The 23,677-nt window shown below is 39.7% G+C and overlaps 4 protein-coding genes across 4 annotated transcripts; all 4 read right to left on the reverse strand.

Annotated features, from left to right (window-relative positions):
* Positions 1 to 4: 4 nt before the first annotated feature.
* LOC119487851 (chloride channel CLIC-like protein 1) lies at positions 5 to 6,985 on the reverse strand. Its single transcript, XM_037768907.1, is given in 12 exon segments — positions 5 to 416; positions 1,716 to 1,732; positions 1,735 to 1,765; positions 1,894 to 2,478; positions 2,558 to 2,704; positions 3,513 to 3,610; positions 4,098 to 4,197; positions 4,285 to 4,425; positions 4,552 to 4,773; positions 4,920 to 5,030; positions 6,382 to 6,489; positions 6,587 to 6,985. Coding segments are annotated over 12 exon segments (1,788 nt in total). The 5' UTR covers positions 6,719 to 6,985; the 3' UTR covers positions 5 to 320.
* A 2,183-nt stretch (positions 6,986 to 9,168) lies between these two features.
* Positions 9,169 to 10,719, reverse strand: LOC119487854 (pre-rRNA 2'-O-ribose RNA methyltransferase FTSJ3-like). The gene is made up of 3 exons (XM_037768912.1): positions 10,566 to 10,719; positions 10,235 to 10,442; positions 9,169 to 9,629 (listed from the first exon to the last, which is right to left on the reverse strand). The coding sequence occupies exons 1-3, from the start codon at positions 10,580 to 10,582 to the stop codon at positions 9,579 to 9,581; spliced, it is 276 nt and encodes a 91-aa protein (XP_037624840.1). The 5' UTR covers positions 10,583 to 10,719; the 3' UTR covers positions 9,169 to 9,578.
* Positions 10,720 to 11,455: 736 nt separating this feature from the next.
* Positions 11,456 to 16,361, reverse strand: LOC119488485 (chloride channel CLIC-like protein 1). Its single transcript, XM_037770205.1, has 9 exons — positions 15,963 to 16,361; positions 15,812 to 15,916; positions 14,858 to 14,968; positions 14,490 to 14,711; positions 13,751 to 13,891; positions 13,561 to 13,660; positions 12,663 to 12,760; positions 11,706 to 11,852; positions 11,456 to 11,626 (listed from the first exon to the last, which is right to left on the reverse strand). Exons 1-9 carry the CDS (start codon positions 16,092 to 16,094, stop codon positions 11,456 to 11,458), a joined length of 1,227 nt encoding a protein of 408 aa, XP_037626133.1. The 5' UTR covers positions 16,095 to 16,361.
* A 1,829-nt stretch (positions 16,362 to 18,190) lies between these two features.
* Positions 18,191 to 19,741, reverse strand: LOC119487855 (pre-rRNA 2'-O-ribose RNA methyltransferase FTSJ3-like). The gene is made up of 3 exons (XM_037768913.1): positions 19,588 to 19,741; positions 19,257 to 19,464; positions 18,191 to 18,651 (listed from the first exon to the last, which is right to left on the reverse strand). The coding sequence occupies exons 1-3, from the start codon at positions 19,602 to 19,604 to the stop codon at positions 18,601 to 18,603; spliced, it is 276 nt and encodes a 91-aa protein (XP_037624841.1). The 5' UTR covers positions 19,605 to 19,741; the 3' UTR covers positions 18,191 to 18,600.
* Between the last annotated feature and the right edge of the window lie 3,936 nt (positions 19,742 to 23,677).

The raw sequence follows: 23,677 nt of genomic DNA on the forward strand, positions 1-23,677 counted from the left end.
ACAATGCTGTTTTTGAAATATCCGTTTCCTGTTTCCCTGATACTTGTTCTAGTCCGGCTGCTGTGCTGTTGATTGAATGTTTTGCTCTTTCTAATCATCATGAAATACTGAACAGATTGACCAAACAGTATTGGTGACTCAACAAGATAAAGTTAGTTGGCAACATTGGACTGGTTTCTCCACTAGGTTACCTTCAAAAATGTTGGACATGCACATTTAAACAATGTCTGTACATCAGTTAGTCAGGGACATAAACTATCCCCGCCTCCACAGTCCAGCAAAAAGCATCAAACACTGATGACGATAGTGATCAGTGTAGTCTACTCCGCTGATGTCTCCTGAACAGGAGCTCCGACGGTTTCAACGTGCGGCAGTGAGACAGAGGAGGTCCTGTCTTCTGCTGAGGCGTGCCGCTCCTGCAGTGAGGGGGTTTACATCAGAAATATATTACACAAGAATACTTAATTTCAAATAAAAAATGTCTTGTAACAAAACCAATGTATAATATATTTAGATTTAGAGACATTTAAGCCAATAAAACATTAGCTATTTGAGTTAATAAAGTAATTTCATTGATTTAGGAATCAAACATATTGAATCCCCAAAACGTCTTAACTGACATTTAGTTGCGTTACATTTGAAAAAGGGGAGGGCTTATGTTATTTGCTGCTACAACCGTTCAAATTCCCCAAAAAAATCCTGAAATAAATGTACTAATTTTCAGTGGAATTCAACCTCTTTATTGCTAACAATTTATAAGATATATAGATTCATAGATCTCAGTATCAGTTGTTCTCAAATATCACATTTATAACGACTATCAACTAAACTCATGAATAAAATATTTCTGATTACAGAGAACAACAATGTGCTTATAATTTGAGTTGTTAAAGTTGAGACAAACTTAAAGGTTGACTTTGGTATTTTTCAACCTGGACCCTATTTTCTCATGTTAAGTGACTAATTGGGACAACAATTTCTGAATTTGGTCCAATATTGTGGGAGAGCGCGGTAACCGGCAGCTGCAAGGGCAAGTGAACAGCGTCACTGTTACATTACGTCCACTAAATGTGCTTGATTTTGCCACTGACAGGCTCAGATTGTTATTAAAAATCTTTTAGATAACACTAAGCTACGCTTTCTGTACTCCAACACAACAAACTCTGCCCGTCTGACACTCACAGTGTTTCCACCATGGATGTATTCCACTATTCCACCGTTGTCTTCCGGAAACATGTCACCTCGCAAGGATTTCAGAACGAGACTTCTCCTTGAGCGAGACTCTTTCCATAATGTCAGACACTTATAATAACAATCAGAACCTGTCATGGCAGAAACAAGTATTTTTAGTGGACGTAGATGACGGTGCCAGCTTGCCCCAATAGCACCATATTGCAGCCCGTGAACAGCTGCCATCCACAGCGCTCTTCCGCAATACTGGACCAATTTCAGTAATTGTTGACCCCATTAGTCAGTTAGACACAAAAACATGGGAAAATAGTGTCCAAGTTGAAAATTACAGAAGTTACCCTTTAACATGTAGGGTGTGGCAGCAAATAAATATGCATATTAAGCTATAAAATCTATCCATGGGTTGAACACATTCACAAGCACAGGTGAACATCAACAGCTATCATCAAAACATTAAAGTAAAAATACAAAACATGACAAAACGTCATAAAAATATGATCTAGTTATTAAAAATACTTATTTACCAATTTATGTCGCATGTAATATTCACCATCCCATTAGTGCTTGTGCAAAGCTGAAGCATTAAAACATAACAAACAGTGAACTTTAAAGGTTATATCACAGTTAAGAAGCATTATTGTATGTCTAAATTTGGATATTATTAAGATGAATTTGATTTAGTTTTCATGTATTTTAACTCACCTGAGCATCAGTTTGTGAAGGTTGCCCTTCTGCTGGCTGAGGTCTCGGTGCTGCACCGTCTCTGCTGATTTTATCTTGAGAACGTTTTTTATTCACTTCCAGAGGTTTAATCTTTGATGGAGATGAATCTGATTCAGTGGGTTTGGTTTTTGTTTGGGTCGTGTTAGCAGGAACACTCTCTCCTTCTAGCTCCTCTTGGGTCTCCGGCTGGTTTTCTGAATCTGACTCATCGGAGAGATTCTGCTCCGCCTCACGCCGCTCACCATCCGTCTCATTCTCGCTATAGCGAGACTCGGTGGTGCGTAGTGTCTCTATAACCAACTTGGCTGGCTTTTCCCTGGGTCTGTTGGGCTGCCTCTGACGAACCTGGTTCCTGTCTAATCTGCCACCTTCGGCTCGTTGCCTTGGGACTTGTTGTGGTGGTGGTGCGTCCCCTGCTGCTAAGTGGTCAATGCCTTCGATCTGCTGGAGGCGAGGTTGCTGTGGCTCCAACTGTGGAGGAGGAGGTGGATCCAATCGAGGGCGGCGGAAAGGAGCAGCGATGCCATGCTGGAAGACTGCTTGCACGCCTCCGTACATGCATACCTGTAGAAGAGTTCAATTAATATTATCTGGTTTCATTTATTTGTATGGGTGTCAATGTAATTTAATCAAGGGTCCTTACCACTATGGCGAGCACAATAGTGAGGAGAACTGGGATCTGCAGGGTGATTGGTAGATCTTTGAGGAGGGCTACAAGAAACTCACTGATCCCCTGTCCAACGTGCTTTAGTGGCTCTGTGATGAAGGTTGTGATGGTAACTGCGATCGCCTAAACAGAGAGGGATGTTTAGAATATAACTTTCTGTGCCTCATTTCCACACCCATACAGATATTCAAAACTGATACCAATTTTAAAATGTTATAGTTTGGGACGACTCTTGATTTATATATATTTATGATAGAGTTAAATGCTTCATTTTATTTCCTCAATAAATGCCTAAAATCTGAAAAATAAAACAGCAATGCCTCATTTTGGCACTTTTATGTTGTGATGTCTTCAAACAAAAGTTAAAAGTCATTATTATGTCATTATGCAAGGTATCCTCAAACAGTTCGTATGATATCTTACAAAAAGTTGCTGTTGTTCTCCAACGAATGTCCAGCAGCACGTGTCAATTTCCACTCGTTACATGCATAGAGTCTTTTCAAAATAAACTTCCGTCTTCACAGGAAACAACTTGGTTAGGTTTACGCAACAAAACTACTGAATTAGGTTTAGGAAAAGATCGTGGTTTGGGTTAAAATAACTACGGAAGTGGCGTAACTTAAGTACGGAAGATCCTGTACGTGAAAATAAATCAATGTTGACTTCTGGTTTCACACGGGATACGAACAGTGGACTCCTAGGCGAAAGTCTTGTTTTTTGATCCACCCATCCACCCCGACCTCCTCTCTACGCAGCGTTTCTCACTCTGGATTTCACACAAAATGATTTTGTAGGATATATACGAATTACAGTGCATTACTTGGCGTAGGTATAGCTACGAATGGTGTATGAGAACAACCTGCATTATTATGCAGCATAATATAGCCTGTTCTTGCACTGGAAACAAATACATGCCATCATAGTGACCTACCTTTGTTGGAGGTACCAGCAGAATGGGGTTAACCACGATGGCTTCATAGTATTTCTTACACGGGTCACCTTGAAGAGTCCAGGTGCTTCTGAACCACTCTGCAGGAAAACAAATAAAATGAGTAGAGGTAGCAAAGAAAGCAACTAAATAGTTCAGTGGAAACTTGCATCTTTCTTCAAAGGCTTAGTATCCCTATCAGTAGTAGAGAGTGCATCCTCTAAAATCTTGAAGTTTGACTGATGTGAATGGGGCACAGTGGTGGTGAATGGACCCATACGTAGCAGGAAGATACACACCTGACCACAACTCATTTTCATCGTTTCAAATCAGACCATTAATGGCCCTAATGGGGCTTTTAAACAAACTTCCAATGTGGTGATAATAGTACCAATAATGTAATTACATCATGAGTTTAAAGGTGCTTTATACGATATCCAGAGCATTAAAATAGCCGCAAATGACTATTTGCAATGTAAAGATATATCATCCTGTACCTGAGCAGAGGATGAAGTCACTCTCCCTCATCAAATGATAATGTGGAGACAATTACTTAATACTGTATATTCCCACTTGTAATGGACTCACCTTTCAAGCTATCACTCCAGTCAATTTTCTTCATTCCAGTGCATTTTTCATTGATGCCATCCATCTTTGCTAGGCGGCTTTGGTGATCAGCAAAGGCAATCTGAAAAAAATCTAATGATATTACAAACTTATCTGTCTAAAACAACAGCTTAACAAGAGCAAAGGAACTGAAAAAGCTCTTCTTCACCTTGTACAGATAAAGCCAGTTCCAGATAATACTGACGAAGAAGCAGACAGCAAACAGTCGACTGAACTGCACGAACCAGGACACCGTTGACCAGAGCTGAGTGCATATGATGGCCACTATGATCAGAACACCGAGCCCCATCTGGAACACAAACAGACAGAACAGAGAACAACTTGACTGGTTGCACGAGATGGAACACTTTCCCTGTCGGCAGTCTTTGTTCTCCACATGCACACATCTGAAAAGCAGATTAATGAATGAGCTTACTTTTAATATTGTGTCAAGCTCCACGCCAAAGGTGTCTTCAAAACGCCACTTCCAGGCCTCGTAGTCATGTGGTCTGATATCTACCAGTATCTGACTGATGGCGTTGTCCAGAGCTCCTGTTCTCCAGCTGTCTCCACCCTCCAGAAGTGACTCAATCTCTGCCATGGCTTGTGAGGACAGTCTGATTTTGGCATCGTAGAAGACTTCCGTGGAGTCACTGGGCTGGGGACAAAAGGGGACAGACAGCATTGTCAAATGTAGGCCACATGATGATTGCAAGAAAGGTTCAATAAAAGACATTTAAGATGAGAAAAGACTGCATTCAAAGCCACATAACACAGCATAATACATGTGAAATGACCACGCACCAAACCAACTCTTTGTATTTCCTTCCGGAGTCTGGTAAGGAAGCGTTTGAACACTGGGTTGCATGTAGGCTGCTGTGAGATGAGAGTGATTCTCTTCTTTAGGTCTTCAATCTGAATGAAAGCAAAGAACAATATTTGTGATGCCTGACTGGTTTAATGGAGGTAAATTTTCTCATTTCTAATTCCCATACAGAGATTCGGTGTCTTGCTACAGGACAATCAGAGGGGCATGTTTTCAAGAGAATGTGATGTTGTACTTTCCAGTTGAAGGATGAAGAACATCTTAATAGGGCTGGGCAATATATTGATATTATATCGATATAGTGATATTAGACTAGATAAAGTCTTAGATTTTGGATATCGTAATATTGTAATATGGCATAAATGTTGTCTTTTCCTGGTTTTAAAGGCTGCTTTACAGTAAAGTGATGTAATTTCCTGAACTTTCCAGACTGTTTTATTATTTACTTATTAATTAATGATGATTTGTTATCAAAAATCTAATTTTGTAAATATTTTGTGAAAGCACTAATGGTCAGCCGTACAATATCGTCTCAATATCGATAGCGAGGTATTTTGTAAAAAAAATATTGTGCTATTTGATTTTCTTCAAATCGCCAAACCCTACGTCTTAAAGTTGCTGGTCATGTCAAACTCCACTCCTAAGGAGATTGGAAATGGCACGCAGTGACCAGCAGCAGTAGCATTCGTTGTGGTGTCATCATTAATACGTTTTTAAACTGTTTTTGTGTTGTTGTTTTTTACTGTTTTCTTAGTCTTTGCCAGTTTTCTTTTTGTTGCTATGATTAAAAGGGACTGTTTGTAACTTCTTACACGTATAAATCAATCCGGGTCGGTGTCTCATGCGCACTTGCGTGTGGCTACGCTGTTCAGACTCAGACTCCAACACAAACTACACGGAAGCACCAAAACCGGAAAGTTATATCTAGTGAGGCCCTACTTGCAAAACAGTGTTGGATGCGGTTGGAGGACGCAGGGGAGACCGTAGCTTTGGTCTCCAGGGCCGGATCAGTCTCTGCTGTACTCTGCTCCTCTGCTCCTCTGCCTGCTTGCCTTCAGTCACACATCGCGCTCGTTCTCGCTCCACACGTTCATGCGCGCACACTACACACTGCAGAAGAGTTAGTTTAGCTCTGAGAATATCTAGTAAATGTACAGTAGACCGTTTGTGCAGAAATAAATGCTGCAGCTCCTCCAGACCAACAGAGGTTTCCCGTGTCTTGAAGTGACGGGGCTCCACAGCGAGTAACGTTATCGTCTCCGACCGGGTGCCGGTGTCTCCCTCCCAGCGCGGTCTGGAGGCTGAGGCAGGAAAAGCCAACACTAGGATCAGCAGACCACTGTTAGCTTATGCACCTACTCTGAATTCCTGTACTGTAACTGATTTCCCCAGAAGAACTTCTAACAAACAAGAAGTCTACCACGCCTTATAACCACAAACCTGTCTCTTTAGATCCACTACTTGTGTCCTGCAGGACGTCAGCTCCACCTGGCTTAAGTCATGAGTGTACTCCCTTCTCTTGGTTGGCACATTGTCATAGTTTGTTGGCTGCAGGGCACACGGACACACACATATTATAACAGAGAGATATCAACATGGCTTCAGAGCATTCAGTGTAATGGTAACATCATTAAAACCAGCCGACCTCTGCAGGCTTCTTCATGCTTTTGGTGCTTGAATCGTAGTTGATCATGTCATACGGGTCTATCCAGTCGTTGTCCGCCTCCTGTCCTGTTACAACCAGAGACAGGCTGAATACCAGGACGATGAGGAGCATGCTGGCAGAGAGAGGAGGCTATACTTCACCTAATAAACCAGTCCAGTGTTACAGAGAGTTAGCTCGCTGCAGCTGATAACATCCAAACAAGACTCCCAGGGAAGTGAACACAAGTACAGAGTGGCTAACTGTCAGACTCATCGACTAAAACGTGGTTTAAAAGACACTTTAATAGGTTAAGGTTACACTAATACGCTGAATATTAAAGACTTTACACTTTAACTACAGTAAAAACGTGCAGAAAAACAGCTCAGCAGTACTATCACTATTTACCTCACAACAGAACCGCTTTACGGCACAACCGTTTGACACGAGAATTTACGTCCGTCGCAAAGGCTAACGGGAAATGTAGTTTCAAGTATTTTTATTAGGAAGCACGTGCATGTCAGTGATACAGACTTCTGTAGGGTGTGTATCATGCCTCATTTTTTATATATATCAACAAAAACTGACAATACTAGGAACTAAGGGCAAACAAAAGTGGAAAAAAGCAAACACAAAGAATATAAGTAGTTAAAGGAAAAAAATAAAAAAGTAATAATAAAATAAATAAAGTAAATAAAATAAATAAAATAAATAAAATAAATAAAATAAATAAATAAAATAAATAAAATAAATAAATAAAATAAAACACAGACAACACCCTAAGGCGCACAAATCAGGGAGACATTGGCGACATACAGTATATACATAAACATGTGTAACCCAACCCAACCTTCCCATCCCTGAGCAGTGCTACCTCGGGTACTAAAGACTATGTGTGTATTGTGTCTTGATTGTCCGTCCCTTCTATAGAGGAGATAATGGGTCTCCAAATCTTTTCAAATACCTCCAGTCTGTCATTAAGGGTGTATCGGATTCTTTCTAGGTGGAGGGTATCAGTCAGTGTTGTTATCCAGGATATAGTAAGGAATTTTATTGAAAGGAAAGGATAGCCCCTTGAGATGTAGCATCTCATTTTCGAGGGGGTCCTATAACACAAATACAAAAAACACATACAGACAAAACAGCATCACATAGAAAACATACACTGCAAACACACAGATACAGACAACTTGCTCACCATCTCCCACCCTGACCCCCAGCCCTCTGCTATTATACAAGAAACATGTACTCACAAATTAAAAACATGAACAAGTTGTTTTAAGATGAGAAAATAAAAGATGTCCTGAAGCAACGGAAAGAGGTAATAGATATAAATGTTGGCACCTCTTTCCCTTCCCAGAACAAGAGAATCAGTTTCTTTGCACAAAGGAGACCATAGGAAAGGAGATGATGCTGTGTGTTCTGTAGGATTTTAGAGCTTTCGGAAGCTCCTAGTATAACCAAAAGTGGATCTGGTTTTATTTGGACTTTAAAAATCCTCGAAAAGAATGAAAATATTCCAAACCAAAAGTCCTGTATTTTAGGGAATAGTGCATAGCTATGGAGTAAATCTGCATCTGCTTTGACACATTTCTCACATATTGGTGACGTTTCTGGAAAGGTTTTATGTAGCTTTACTTTAGAGTAATGTAACCTGTGCAGAATCTTAAACTGTATCAAACAGTGGCTGGCATTCAAAGAACAAATGTGAACATACTTCAAGATCTTGTCCCAGATGTTCTCAGCTATTCTTATCCCTAAGTCTTTTTCCCAGTCCTTTTTTATACAGCTGGCTAACGGGAAATGTAGTTTTTAGAGAAAAGGCGGTGCAGAAGGTCTTTCCCTCTACAACCAATGTTATTTTGGTCACAAAAGTGTCAAATTCAATTTAGCCAAATGTAACTTTTGTTTTACTCTGGAAGAATACAATTTTGTTTGTTACCTCTATGTAAAATTATAGTGATTTAAGTTAAGAAAATTACAGTATCACAATGTTGATATTCAGTGAAAGTCCTGCATTCAAAATGAGATTATAAACAAAATGTAGGCATACTTGAAAATATCAAAAGTAAAGTAGGAAAGGAGTAAAGAAGAATTAACCTGTCAGTGTTTTATTATTACATTATTTGATTATTTTTGCCGACAGCATTTTAATGCTTTTAATACTGTTGGTTTGTTTGATCAATTCATATTTTATAAGCTCATCACATGTTTTGTATGTAAAATCTTAATCTGCAAAGTGACACTAGCTGTCAAATAAATGTAGTAACAGAAATACTCAAGTACAGATACCTAAATATTGTACTAGATGTACTTATTACATGCCACCACTGTCGTTAAGTGTGCATACCACATTACAGTGATTCATAGCCTATGATGCACCTCAAAAACACATTAAGACAACAAATATGGAATTGATTTGAATGCAACCATAACATCTGTCTCCTGACTGCTGCATCTGGACACTGAAAGCAGGTCACACTTAAACTTGATGACCCCTGGGAACTCCCTGGTGCAACAGTCTCATACTGTAGGCCACTTGTATTTCTATAGTTACATTTTTTTAAATCACAGGAAACACTGAATTAAAGATTCAACAAAACTTTTATTGCAAAAAATGTGTATATAATATTTACATTAATAGCAACATTTCTGGAGAACACATTTATTATGTTTTTACTTGACTTTCTGCCATTTACAGTTCAGCTGTTCAGTTAAACTACTCCGTTCAGAGTTCAGGACAAATAATCTACATCTTCAGAAAGACGTGCGCAGAACACGGAGAACATTATGTCAAGGGGTTTCAGGAGCCTCAGCAAAAGGTCCTAAAATGAGGGCATCCATGTGAATGACCAAAACTAATTTTGGCCTCTGTACATGATACAGGAGCCCAAAGTGTGGCAGACATCTTAGCTCACAAAGCTCCATAAATGCTCACCTGCGACATGTTTAATAGTTAGAAAGGCAACACTGTGAGAGTGCTACAGGATCACATTTATTTTCCTTTTCGCCCTTTACCACCCTTCATCCCTCCTCTGCCACCCTTTGTCTGTCTGTTAGAATCCCCGAGCGGTCATGGAGGAAATGATGATCAGTCCACAACTGGATGGCATTTCAGCATAGAAGCATTTATTTTCCTTTTCACACCCGTCACACATGTTGCCTCCACCGTAGTATTCCCCCAAATGGACCCAAACTCATGGTTTTTATACTCCCCTCAATTGGCCCACACCATTTCCCAAACACAACACCACACCAATATACAAAAATATCCACATTTATGTACATAAAGCCATTTCCCACATTTAAATCCTCTTAATAAATACATACACACCTAACTATCTTCAATAAATATCCATAAACATTACCCTTTCACAAATACACACAAAACAGTCCCGCCGAACTCCCCTCCACCCACTTCCCACTGGTTTCGCCCTCCCGGAACTATTAATAGGGCGCGAGTCCCCGGGGATCTCTTTCACCCGCGCACCTTGGGAAACGGAAACCGGCAGAAGTAAGTTTGGCATGTTATTGACTGTTTTAATTAATTAATACCTCCGTGTGTTCATTAAGTATCTTCAATAATCCATATGTATAGTAATTATAGTTACACATACTATATTACTCCAGTAACGGCGAGCCGTCGTTACACTGTCCTCTTCCTTTGTCGCCTTTTCCTTTGCCCCCTTTAGTGTCTTTCCTCTGCATCGCCCGCATGTCTTTCTTCATGCGACCGTCCACCACTTTGAAGGCTCCCTTGACGCCGGCCGGCCGCCTCACCTTCCTGCCAGCCCCCTTTTTGGTCACGACGTATGTTACTTCTCTCTTCTCCTTCCCCAGGCCTGCTTTCTTGTAGATACTGACAGAACGGGAACAAGACAAGACAAAATGATTGAAATTATGTTATTGATACAATTATCCAGTATGAAGCGATGCATTTAGCTTCATGGAGTCATTAAACCCTACAGGTGTGACATCATACCTCTTCAACTGAGCCATCTTCTCCCTCTCGGAGATGTCCACTATGTTGACGACTGCTTCTGCTTTCTTCTTAGCCGATTCCGATCGCAACTTGCGATTTTTAATTAACCTTTTAAAAATCCGACGGGCCGCCGATCTTTCGGAGGTTGTAGCTCACTTTTAAAGCTAGAGCGAAGATACTGGCAACATATGGCACTAAAAAACCTAAGGAATCCATTGATACCAACCATATCATACTAGCTTGTCACAAAGGAGGTTACATTTTTGCCATGTTATGATTTGAGCATATTTTCTATGCTAAATGCAGTACCTGTGAGGGTTTCTGGACAATATTTGTCATTGTTGTGTTGTTAATTGATTTACAATAATACATATATAGATACATTTGCATAAAGCAACAGCTATCATCAAAACATAAAAGTAAAAATACAAAACATGACAAAACGTCATAAAAATATGATCTAGTTATTAAATACTTATTTACCAATTTATGTCGCATGTAATATTCACCATCCCATTAGAGCTTGTGCAAAGCTGAAGCATTAAAACATAACAAACAGTGAACTTTAAAGGTTATATCACAGTTAAGAAGCATTAATGTATGTCTAAATTTGGATATTATTAAGATGAATTTGATTTAGTTTTCATGTATTTTAACTCACCGGAGCATCAGTTTGTGAAGGTTGCCCTTCTGCTTGCTGAGGTCTCGGTGCTGCAACGTCTTTGCTGATTTTATCTTGAGAACATTTTGTATTCACTTTCAGAGGTTTAATCTTTGATGGAGATGAATCTGATTCGGTGGGTTTGGTTTTTGTTTGGGTCGTGTTAGCAGGAACACTCTCTCCTTCTAGCTCCTCTTGGGTCTCCGGCTGGTTTTCTGAATCTGACTCATCAGAGTCTGTTGGGCTGCCTCCGACGAACCTGGTTCCTGTCTAATCTGCCACCTTTGGCTCGTTGCCTTGGGACTTGTTGTGGTGGTGGTGCGCCCAACTGTGGAGGGCGGCGGAAAGGAGCAGCGATGCCATGCTGGAAGACTGCTTGCACGCCTCCGTACATGCATACCTGTAGAAGAGTTAAATAAATATTATCTGGTTTCATTTATTTGTATGGGTGTCAATGTAATTTAATCAAGGGTCCTTACCACTATGGCGAGCACAATAGTGAGGAGAACTGGGATCTGCAGGGTGATTGGTAGATCTTTGAGGAGGGCTACAAGAAACTCACTGATCCCCTGTCCAACGTGCTTTAGTGGCTCTGTGAAGAAGGTTGTGATGGTAACTGCGATCGCCTAAACAGAGAGGGATGTTTAGAATATAACTTGCTGTGCCTCATTTCCACATCCATACAGATATTCAAAACTGATACCAATTTTAAAATGTTATAGTTTGGGACGACTCTTGATTTATATATATTTATGATAGAGTTAAATGCTTCATTTTATTTCCTCAATAAATGCCTAAAATCTGAAAAATAAAACAGCAATGCAACATTTTGGCACTTTTATGTTGTGATGTCTTCAAACAAAAGTTAAAAGTCATTATTATGTCATTATGCAAGGTATCCTCAAACAGTTCATATGATATCTTACAAAAAGTTGATGTTGTTCTCCATCGAATGTCCAGCAGCACGTGTCAATTTCCGCTCGTTACATGCATAGAGTCTTTTCAAAATAAACTTCCGTCTTCACAGGAAACAACTTGGTTAGGTTTAGGCAACATAACTACTGAATTAGGTTTAGGAAAAGATCGGGGTTTGGGTTAAAATAACTACGGAAGTGGCGTAATTTAAGTACGGAAGATCCTGTACATGAAAATAAATCAATGTTGACTTCTGGTTTCACACGGGATACGAACAGTGGACTACTGGGTGAAAGTCTGTTGTTTTTTGACCCACCCATCCACCCCGACCTCCTCTCTACACAGCGTTTCTCACTCTGGATTTCACACAAAATGATTTTGTAGGATATATACGAATTACAGTGCATTACTTGGCGTAGGTATAGCTACGAACGGTGTATGAGAACAACCTGCATTATTATGCAGCATAATATAGCCTGTTCTTGCACTGGAAACAAATACATGCCATCATAGTGACCTACCTTTGTTGGAGGTACCAGCAGAATGGGGTCGACCAAGATGATTTCATAGTATTTCTTACAAGGGTCATCTTGAAGAGTCCAGGTGCTTCTGTACCACTCTGCAGGAAAACAACCAAAGACAGTAGAGGTAGTGAAGTTTGACTGATGTGAATGGGGCACAGTGGCGGTGAATGGACCATACACTTTCATTGTTTCAAATCAGACCATTAATGGCCCTAATGGGGCTTTTAAACAAACTGCCAACATGGTGATAATAGTTCCAATAATGTAATTACATCATGAGGTTAAAGGTGCTCTATACGATAATATAGCAGCAAACAACTATTTGCAATGTAAAGATATAGAGGAGTAATGTCTACCTGAGCAGAGGATGACGTCAATCTCCCTCTGTGTCTGTGTGTGTGTGTGTGTGTGTGTGTGTGTGTGTGTGTGTGTTTGTGTCTGTGTGTGTGTGTGTCTGATAATGCCGTCCTGATCGACGGCTCGCTGAAGCGTAGCAACCAACCTCTGGTTCCCCCTCAGGTTAACACTGTTAGCTCTGTCAGTAGTGTTGCCTTTGTTTTCACTGTTAGCGCTGTTAGCACCGTCAACTATGAGCTGTCGCCATGTTGAGAGCCATAAAGAGGCAATAGAAATGTTCCCAATCTTGCATTTAGCACCTTTAACAAGAAGCACGGACATTATCATCATAATATTGTTATTCTTTTTTATTCTTATTATATTCTGTCATCACTGTGTGGTGAAACCATGTATCTCCAAAACTGTTGATTTTGAATTTATTAAACAGAAAGATTAATGCAGCTACAGTATGATCAATATTTTCATACTAGCAATGTATCAAATGATAATGTGGCGACAATTACGTAATACTGTATATTCCCACTTGTAATGGACTCACCTTTCAAGCTATCACTCCAGTCAATTTTCTTCATTCCAGTGCATTTTTCATTGATGCCATCCATCTTTGCTAGGCGGCTTTGGTGATCAGCAAAGGCAATCTGAAAAAAATCTAACGATATTACAAACTTATCTGTAAAAAAAAACAACAGCTAAACAAGAGCAATGGAACTGAAAAAGCTCTTCTTCACCTTGTACAGATAAAGCCAGTTCCAGATAATACTGACGAAGAAGCAAACAGCAAATAGTCGACTGAACTGCACGAACCAGGACACCGTTGACCAGAGCTGAGTGCATATGATGGCCACTATGATCAGAACAAAGAGCATCATCTGGAACACAAACAGACAGAACAGAGAACAACTTGACTGGTTGCACGAGATGGAAAACCGCTTAACTAACGTCAAACCTAAATGTAGGGCAACACCTAAATGTGAGGCACCTTACCCAGACGGATTGTAAGTGTTAATATTGTTTAGAAGCTATATTTAAGTTAAAAACTAAAAAAAAAAGTTTTATTCCAGGTTGAAAAATACCAAAGTTACCCTTTAAGAGTATATACATACAGAGTGAAGCGGCATAATGTTCTTGTTTGAGAACTACGATGACTGAAGGAAAAAAACAATCAGAGAAATCTTCTTTGAACCGTCATTACATTTGAGGTTTTCAGTATTTTAAAATTCAGTTGGAAGTTATCTAGTGTGCACTAGACGTTAAGGATGTACATTTTCTCTCTACATAAACCAGGTACTCCAGTTTGCAACACACACTCAAGTCTCACTAAAGACACATGCAGAAAAGACTTCTGACTACACTCAGATTTTAAAGCTCTGACAATGAACGCTAAGTGTCTAGTGTCTTTAGGTATCACATGACTGAAGTATCTTAGAGACTCATAAACAAAGATTTCAGTTTAATGAATGAGCTTACTTTAAATATTGTGTCAAGCTCCACGCCAAAGGTGTCTTCAAAACGCCACTTCCAGGCTTCGTAGTCATGTGGTCTGATATCTACCAGTATCTGACTGATGGCGTTGTCCAGAGCTCCTGTTCTCCAGCTGTCGTCACCCTCCAGAAGTGACTCAATCTCTGCCATGGCTCGTGAGGACAGTCTGATTTTGGCATCGTAGAAGACGTCCGCGGAGTCACTGGGCTGGGGACAAAAGGGGACAGACAGCATTGTCAAATGTAGGCCACATGATGACTGCAAGAAAGGTTCAGTAAAATACATTTAAGATGAGAAAAGACTGCATTCAAAGCCACATAACACAGCATAATACATGTGAAATGACCACGCACCAAACCAACTCTTTGTATTTCTTTCCGGAGTCTGGTAAGGAAGCGTTTGAAAACTGGGTTGCATGTAGGCTGCTGTGAGATGAGAGTGATTCTCTTCTTTAGGTCTTCAATCTGAATGAAAGCAAAGAACAATATTTGTGAGAAACGTTATCGTCTCCGACCGGGTGCCGGTTTCTCCCTCCAGCCGCGGTCGGGAGGCTGAAGCAGGAAAAGCCAACACTAGGATCAGCATTGATTCATGGAGAGACCTTCGTCTGATCAGCTAACATTACTGCCAAGCAGCTGAAATATAGAGTGATATTGTGGTTTTAGCTGACGTGTGTCGCCTCACTGTGTTGAGTGATGCTCGTTCATGTCTATTTAGAGCGAGCACAAGCGCGAGCCAGACGCTGACTTTCGTTGACTTAACAGCCACAGGTGTCGCTGTTAACAAGCATTTCTAATTCTTACAAACACTCTCTTTAAGTAACATTTAAAGATAAAAATATCCTAAAGAGGTGGTAAATGTCTGTCAAAACCACTGGAACAGAAATACCTGTCTGTTGTATATAACAAAAGGTGTTAAAGAAAGCAGAGTCAATTCAGTGGCTCCAATTAGCCAAAACAAACAGATTTAAAAGCTCTTTCAACTAAACTAAACTCTGTGAGGAAAACATACATGAACACATAACTTCATTCAAGATTTAAATTCAAAATATTTAACCATTCTATTTTTAGTCATAATTTACCTTATTTATTTTTTCATCTTGTTTCTGTTGCACTACAGAAAATGACTGACTGATTGATTGATATTTACTGACTAATGTTTGAATCTGACAGTAACTAAAGATGTAAAGGATTTCCAGAGAGACCACTGTTAGCTTATACACCTACTCTTAATTCCTGTACTGTAACTGATTTCCCCAGAAGAACTTCTAACAAACAATAAGGCTACCACGCCTTATAACCACAAACCTGTCTCTTTAGATCCACTTGTGTCCTGCAGGACGTCAGCTCCACCTGGCTTGAGTCATGAGTGTACTCCCTTCTCTTGGCTGGCACATCGTCATAGTTTGTTGGCTACAGAGCATTCAGTGTAATGGTAACATCATTAAAACCAACCAACCTCTGCAGGCTTCTTCATGCTTTTGGTGCTTGAATCGTAGTTGATCATGTCATTCGGGTCTATCCAGTCGTTGTCCGCCTCCTGTCCTGTTACAACCAGAGACAGGCTGAATACCAGGACGATGAGGAGCATCCTGGCAGAGAGAGGAGGCTATACTTCACCTAATAAACCAGTCCAGTGTTACAGATAGTTGGCTCGCTGCAGCTGATAACATCCAAACAAGACTTCCTGGGAAGTGAACACAAGTACAGGTGGCTAACTGTCAGACTCATCGACTAAAACTTGGTTTAAAAGACACTTTAATAGGTTAAGGTTACACTAATACGCTGAATATTAAAGACTTTACACTTTAACTACAGTAAAAACGTGCAGAAAAACAGCTCAGCAGTACTATCACTATTTACCACACAACAGAACCGCTTTCCTGCACAACCATGGAAGCATGTGCATGTCAGTGATACAGACTTCTGTAGGATGTGTCTCATGCCTCCTTTTTGATATATATCAACAAAAACCGTCAATACTAGGAAGTAAGGGCAAACAAAAATGGAACCAAGCAAATACAAAGAACATAAGTAGTTAAAGGAAAAAAAAAAAAAAATAATAATAATAAAAATAAAAATAAAATAAATAAAGTAAATAAAATAAATAAAACACAGACAACACCATAAGGCACACAAATCAGGGAGACATTGGCGACATACAGTATATACATAAACATGTGTAACCCAACCGAACCTTCCCATCCCTGAGCAGTGCTACCTCGGCTACTAAAGACTATGTGTGTATTGCATCTTGATTGTCCGTCCCTTCTATAGAGGAGATAATGGGTCTCCAAATCTTTTCAAATACCTCCAGTCTGTCATTAAGAGTGTATCGGATTCTTTCTAGGTGGAGGGTATCAGACAGTGTTGTTATCCAGGATATAAATGTTGGCACCTCTTTCCCTTTCCAGAACAAGAGAATCAGTTTCTTTGCACAAAGGAGACCATAGGAAAGGAGATGATGCTGTGTGTTCTGTAGGATTTTAGAGCTTTCAGAAGCTCCTAGTATAACCAAAAGTGGATCTGGTTTTATTTGGACTTTAAAAATCCTCGAAAAGAATGAAAATATTCCAAACCAAAAGTCCTGTATTTTAGGGAATAGTGCATAGCTATGGAGTAAATCTGCATCTGCTTGGACACATTTCTCACATATTGGTGACGTTTCTGGAAAGGTTTTATGTAGCTTAAGCAACATAAAATCTTTCCAGAATTTTAAATTTTAAATTTTGTAATTTACTTTAGAGTAATGTAACCTGTGCAGAATCTTAAACTGTATCAAACAGTGGCTGGCATTCAAAGAACAAATGTGAACATACTTCAAGATCTTGTCCCAGATGTTCTCAGCTATTCTTATCCCTAAGTCTTTTTCCCAGTCCTTTTTTATACAGCTGGCTAACGGGAAATGTAGTTTTTAGAGAAAAGGCAGTGCAGAAGGTCTTTCCCTCTACAACCAATGTTATTTTGGTCACAAAAGTGTCAAATTCAATTTAGCCAAATGTAACTTTTGTTTTACTCTGGAAGAATACAATTTTGTTTGTTACCTCTATGTAAAATTATAGTGATTTAAGTTAAGAAAATTACAGTATCACAATGTTGATATTCAGTGAAAGTCCTGCATTCAAAATGAGATTATAAACAAAATGTAGGCATACTTGAAAATATCAAAAGTAAAGTAGGAAAGGAGTAAAGAAGAATTAACCTGTCAGTGTTTTATTATTACATTATTTGATTATTTTTGCTGACAGCATTTTAATGCTTTTAATACTGTTGCTTTGTTTGATCAATTCATATTTTATAAGCTCATCACATGTTTTGTATGTAAAATCTTAATCTGCAAAGTGACACTAGCTGTCAAATAAATGTAGTAACAGAAATACTCAAGTACAGATACCTAAATATTGTACTAGATGTACTTATTACATGCCACCACTGTCGTTAAGTGTGCATACCACATTACAGTGATTCATAGCCTATGATGCACCTCAAAAACACATTAAGACAACAAATATGGAATTGATTTGAATGCAACCATAACATCTGTCTCCTGACTGCTGCATCTGGACACTGAAAGCAGGTCACACTTAAACTTGATGACCCCTGGGAACTCCCTGGTGCAACAGTCTCATACTGTAGGCCACTTGTATTTCTATAGTTACATTTTTTTAAATCACAGGAAACACTGAATTAAAGATTCAACAAAACTTTTATTGCAAAAAATGTGTATATAATATTTACATTAATAGCAACATTTCTGGAGAACACATTTATTATGTTTTTACTTGACTTTCTGCCATTTACAGTTCAGCTGTTCAGTTAAACTACTCCGTTCAGAGTTCAGGACAAATAATCTACATCTTCAGAAAGACGTGCGCAGAACACGGAGAACATTATGTCAAGGGGTTTCAGGAGCCTCAGCAAAAGGTCCTAAAATGAGGGCATCCATGTGAATGACCAAAACTAATTTTGGCCTCTGTACATGATACAGGAGCCCAAAGTGTGGCAGACATCTTAGCTCACAAAGCTCCATAAATGCTCACCTGCGACATGTTTAATAGTTAGAAAGGCAACACTGTGAGAGTGCTACAGGATCACATTTATTTTCCTTTTCGCCCTTTACCACCCTTCATCCCTCCTCTGCCACCCTTTGTCTGTCTGTTAGAATCCCCGAGCGGTCATGGAGGAAATGATGATCAGTCCACAACTGGATGGCATTTCAGCATAGAAGCATTTATTTTCCTTTTCACACCCGTCACACATGTTGCCTCCACCGTAGTATTCCCCCAAATGGACCCAAACTCATGGTTTTTATACTCCCCTCAATTGGCCCACACCATTTCCCAAACACAACACCACACCAATATACAAAAATATCCACATTTATGTACATAAAGCCATTTCCCACATTTAAATCCTCTTAATAAATACATACACACCTAACTATCTTCAATAAATATCCATAAACATTACCCTTTCACAAATACACACAAAACAGTCCCGCCGAACTCCCCTCCACCCACTTCCCACTGGTTTCGCCCTCCCGGAACTATTAATAGGGCGCGAGTCCCCGGGGATCTCTTTCACCCGCGCACCTTGGGAAACGGAAACCGGCAGAAGTAAGTTTGGCATGTTATTGACTGTTTTAATTAATTAATACCTCCGTGTGTTCATTAAGTATCTTCAATAATCCATATGTATAGTAATTATAGTTACACATACTATATTACTCCAGTAACGGCGAGCCGTCGTTACACTGTCCTCTTCCTTTGTCGCCTTTTCCTTTGCCCCCTTTAGTGTCTTTCCTCTGCATCGCCCGCATGTCTTTCTTCATGCGACCGTCCACCACTTTGAAGGCTCCCTTGACGCCGGCCGGCCGCCTCACCTTCCTGCCAGCCCCCTTTTTGGTCACGACGTATGTTACTTCTCTCTTCTCCTTCCCCAGGCCTGCTTTCTTGTAGATACTGACAGAACGGGAACAAGACAAGACAAAATGATTGAAATTATGTTATTGATACAATTATCCAGTATGAAGCGATGCATTTAGCTTAATGGAGTCATTAAACCCTACAGGTGTGACATCATACCTCTTCAACTGAGCCATCTTCTCCCTCTCGGAGATGTCCACTATGTTGACGACTGCTTCTGCTTTCTTCTTAGCCGATTCCGATCGCAACTTGCGATTTTTAATTAACCTTTTAAAAATCCGACGGGCCGCCGATCTTTCGGAGGTTGTAGCTCACTTTTAAAGCTAGAGCGAAGATACTGGCAACATATGGCACTAAAAAACCTAAGGAATCCATTGATACCAACCATATCATACTAGCTTGTCGCAAAGGAGGTTACATTTTTGCCATGTTATGATTTGAGCATATTTTCTATGCTAAATGCAGTACCTGTGAGGGTTTCTGGACAATATTTGTCATTGTTGTGTTGTTAATTGATTTACAATAATACATATATAGATACATTTGCATAAAGCAACAGCTATCATCAAAACATAAAAGTAAAAATACAAAACATGACAAAACGTCATAAAAATATGATCTAGTTATTAAATACTTATTTACCAATTTATGTCGCATGTAATATTCACCATCCCATTAGAGCTTGTGCAAAGCTGAAGCATTAAAACATAACAAACAGTTAACTTTAAAGGTTATATCACAGTTAAGAAGCATTATTGGATGTCTAAATTTGGATATTATTAAGATGAATTTGATTTAGTTTTCATGTATTTTAACTCACCGGAGCATCAGTTTGTGAAGGTTGCCCTTCTGCTGGCTGAGGTCTCGGTGCTGCACCGTCTCTGCTGATTTTATCTTGAGAACATTTTGTATTCACTTTCAGAGGTTTAATCTTTGATGGAGATGAATCTGATTCGGTGGGTTTGGTTTTTGTTTGGGTCGTGTTAGCAGGAACACTCTCTCCTTCTAGTTCCTCTTGGGTCTCCGGCTGGTTTTCTGAATCGGACTCATCGTCTGTTGGGCTGCCTCCGACGAACCTGGTTCCTGTCTAATCTGCCACCTTCAGCTCGTTGCCTTGGGACTTGTTGTGGTGGTGGTGCGTCCCCTGCTGCTAAGAGGTCAACGATCTGCTGGAGGCGAGATTGCAGTTGCTCCAACTGTGTTGGAGGTGGATCCAATCGAGGGCGGCGGAAAGGAGCAGCGATGCCATGCTGGAAGACTGCATGCACGCCTCCGTACATGCATACCTGTAGAAGAGTTCAATTAATATTATCTGGTTTCATTTATTTGTATGGGTGTCAATGTAATTTAATCAAGGGTCCTTACCACTATGGCGAAAACAATAGTGAGGAGAACTGGGATCTGCAGGGTGATTGGTAGATCTTTGAGGAGGGCTGCAAGAAACTCACTGATCCCCTGTCCAACGTGCTTTAGTGGCTCTGTGAAGAAGGTTGTGATGGTAACTATGATCGCCTAAACAGAGAGGGATGTTTAGAATATAACTTTCTGTGCCTCATTTCCACACCCATACAGATATTCAAAACTGATACCAATTTTAAAATAGTATGGTCTGGGACGACTCTTGATTTATATACATTTATGATAGAGTTAAATGCTTAATTTTATTTCCTCAATAAATGCCTAAAATCTGAAAAATAAAACAGCAATTCAACATTTTGGCACTTTTATGTTGTGATGTCTTCAAACAAAAGTTAAAAGTCATTATTATGTCATTATGCAAGGTATCCTCAAACAGTTCGTATGATATCTTACAAAAAGTTGCTGTTGTTCTCCAACGAATGTCCAGCAGCACGTGTCAATTTCCGCTCGTTACATGCATAGAGTCTTTTCAAAATAAACTTCCGTCTTCACAGGAAACAACTTGGTTAGGTTTACGCAACATAACTACTGAATTAGTTTTAGGAAAAGATCGTGGTTTGGTTTAAAATAACTACGGGAAGTGCCGTAATTTAAGTACGGAAGATCCTGTACGTGAAAATAAATCAATGTTGACTTCTGGTTTCACACGGGATACGAACAGTGTACTCCTAGGTGAAAGTCTGTTGTTTTTTGACCCACCCATCCACCCCGACCTCCTCTCTACACAGCGTTTCTCACTCTGGATTACACACAAAATGATTTTGTAGGATATATACGAATTACAGTGCATTACTTGGCGTAGGTAGAGCTACGAACGGTGTATGAGAACAGCCTGCATTATTATGCAGCATAATATAGCCTGTTCTTGCACTGGAAATGCATACATACCATCATAGTGACCTACCGTCAATGGAGGTACCAGCAGAATGGGGTTAATCAGGAGGTCTTCATAGTATTTCTTACAAGGGTCATCTTGAAGAGTCCAGGTGCTTCTGAACCACTCTGCAGGAAAACAACCAAAGACAGTAGAGGTAGTGAAGTTTGACTGATGTGAATGGGACACAGTGGCGGTGAATGGACCATACACTTTCATTGTTTCAAATCAGACCATTAATGGCCCTAATGGGGCTTTTAAACAAACTGCCAACATGGTGATAATAGTTCCAATAATGTAATTACATCATGAGTTTAAAGGTGCTCTATACGATAATATAGCAGCAAACAACTATTTGCAATGTAAAGATATAGAGGAGTAATGTCTACCTGAGCAGAGGATGAAGTCAATCTCCCTCTGTGTCTGTGTGTGTGTGTGTGTGTATGTGTGTGTGTTTGTGTCTGTGTGTGTGTGTGTCTGATAACGCCGTCCTGATTGACGGCTCGCTGAAGCGTAGCAACCAACCTCTGGTTCCCCCTCAGGTTAACACTGTTAGCTCTGTCAGTAGTGTTGCCTTTGTTTTCACTGTTAGCGCTGTTAGCACCATCAACTATGAGCTGTCGCCATGTTGAGAGCCATAAAGAGGCAATAGAAATGCTCCCAATCTTGCATTTAGCACCTTTAACAAGAAGCACGGACATTATCATCATAATATTGTTATTCTTTTTTATTCTTATTATATTCTGTCATCACTGTGTGGTGAAACCATGTATCTCCAAAACTGTTGATTTTGAATTTATTAAACAGAAAGATTAATGCAGCTACAGTATGATCAATATTTTCAAACTAACAATGTATCAAATGATAATGTGGCCACAATTACGTAATACTGTATATTCCCACTTGTAATGGACTCACCTTTCAAGCTATCACTCCAGTCAATTTTCTTCATTCCAGTGCATTTTTCATTGATGCCATCCATCTTTGCTAGGCGGCTTTGGTGATCAGCAAAGGCAATCTGAAAAAAATCTAATGATATTACAAACTTATCGCTCTAAAAACAGCTAAACAAGAGCAAAGGAACTGAAAAAGCCCTTCTTCACCTTGTACAGATAAAGCCAGTTCCAGATAATACTGACGAAGAAGCTGACAGCAAACAGTCGTCTGAACTGCACGAACCAGGACACCGTTGACCAGAGCTGAGTGCATATGATGGCCACTATGATCAGAACAAAGACCCCCATCTGGAACACAAACAGACAGAACAGAGAACAACTTGACTGGTTGCACGAGATGGAAAACCGCTTAACTAACGTCAAACCTAAATGTAGGGCAACACCTAAATGTGAGGCACCTTACCCAGACGGATTGTAAGTGTTAATATTGTTTAGAAGCTATATTTAAGTTAAAAACTAAAAAAAAAACGTTTTATTCCAGGTTGAAAAATACCAAAGTTACCCTTTAAGAGTATACACATACAGAGTGAAGCGGCATAATGTTCTTGTTTGAGAACTACGATGACTGAAGGAAAAAAACAATCAGAGAAATCTTCTTTGAACCGTCATTACATTTGAGGTTTTCAGTATTTTAAAATTCAGTTGGAAGTTATCTAGTGTGCACTAGACGTTAAGGATGTACATTTTCTCTCTACATAAACCAGGTACTCCAGTTTGCAACACACACTCAAGTCTCACTAAAGACACATGCAGAAAAGACTTCTGACTACACTCAGATTTTAAAGCTCTGACAATGAACGCTAAGTGTCTAGTGTCTTTAGGTATCATATGACTGAAGTATCTTAGAGACTCATAAACAAAGATTTCAGTTTAATGAATGAGCTTACTTTTAATATTGTGTCAAGCTCCACGCCAAAGGTGTCTTCAAAACGCCACTTCCAGGCCTCGTAGTCATGTGGTCTGATATCTACCAGTATCTGACTGATGGCGTTGTCCAGAG

The sequence above is a fragment of the Sebastes umbrosus genome, chromosome 5, assembly GCF_015220745.1.
Source record: "Sebastes umbrosus isolate fSebUmb1 chromosome 5, fSebUmb1.pri, whole genome shotgun sequence".
Taxonomy (NCBI): domain Eukaryota; kingdom Metazoa; phylum Chordata; class Actinopteri; order Perciformes; family Sebastidae; genus Sebastes; species Sebastes umbrosus.

What these genes read in the sequence shown, in the direction of transcription:
- LOC119487855 (XM_037768913.1), bottom strand. An exon ending in GCGACAAAGGAAGAGGACAG is followed by an intron (nt 18,652 to 19,256) that starts TGTAACGACGGC and finishes AACAGACAGACA; the next exon opens with AAGGGTGGCAGAGGAGGGAT.
- LOC119487854 (XM_037768912.1), bottom strand. An exon ending in GCGACAAAGGAAGAGGACAG is followed by an intron (nt 9,630 to 10,234) that starts TGTAACGACGGC and finishes AACAGACAGACA; the next exon opens with AAGGGTGGCAGAGGAGGGAT.
- LOC119488485 (XM_037770205.1), bottom strand. Translation starts at nt 16,094, where the DNA reads ATGCTCCTCATCGTCCTGGTATTCAGCCTGTCTCTGGTTGTAACAGGA. An exon ending in GCATGAAGAAGCCTGCAGAG is followed by an intron (nt 15,917 to 15,962) that starts GTTGGTTGGTTT and finishes AATGCTCTGTAG; the next exon opens with CCAACAAACTATGACGATGT. An exon ending in AAGTGGATCTAAAGAGACAG is followed by an intron (nt 14,969 to 15,811) that starts GTTTGTGGTTAT and finishes GCTTTCATTCAG; the next exon opens with ATTGAAGACCTAAAGAAGAG.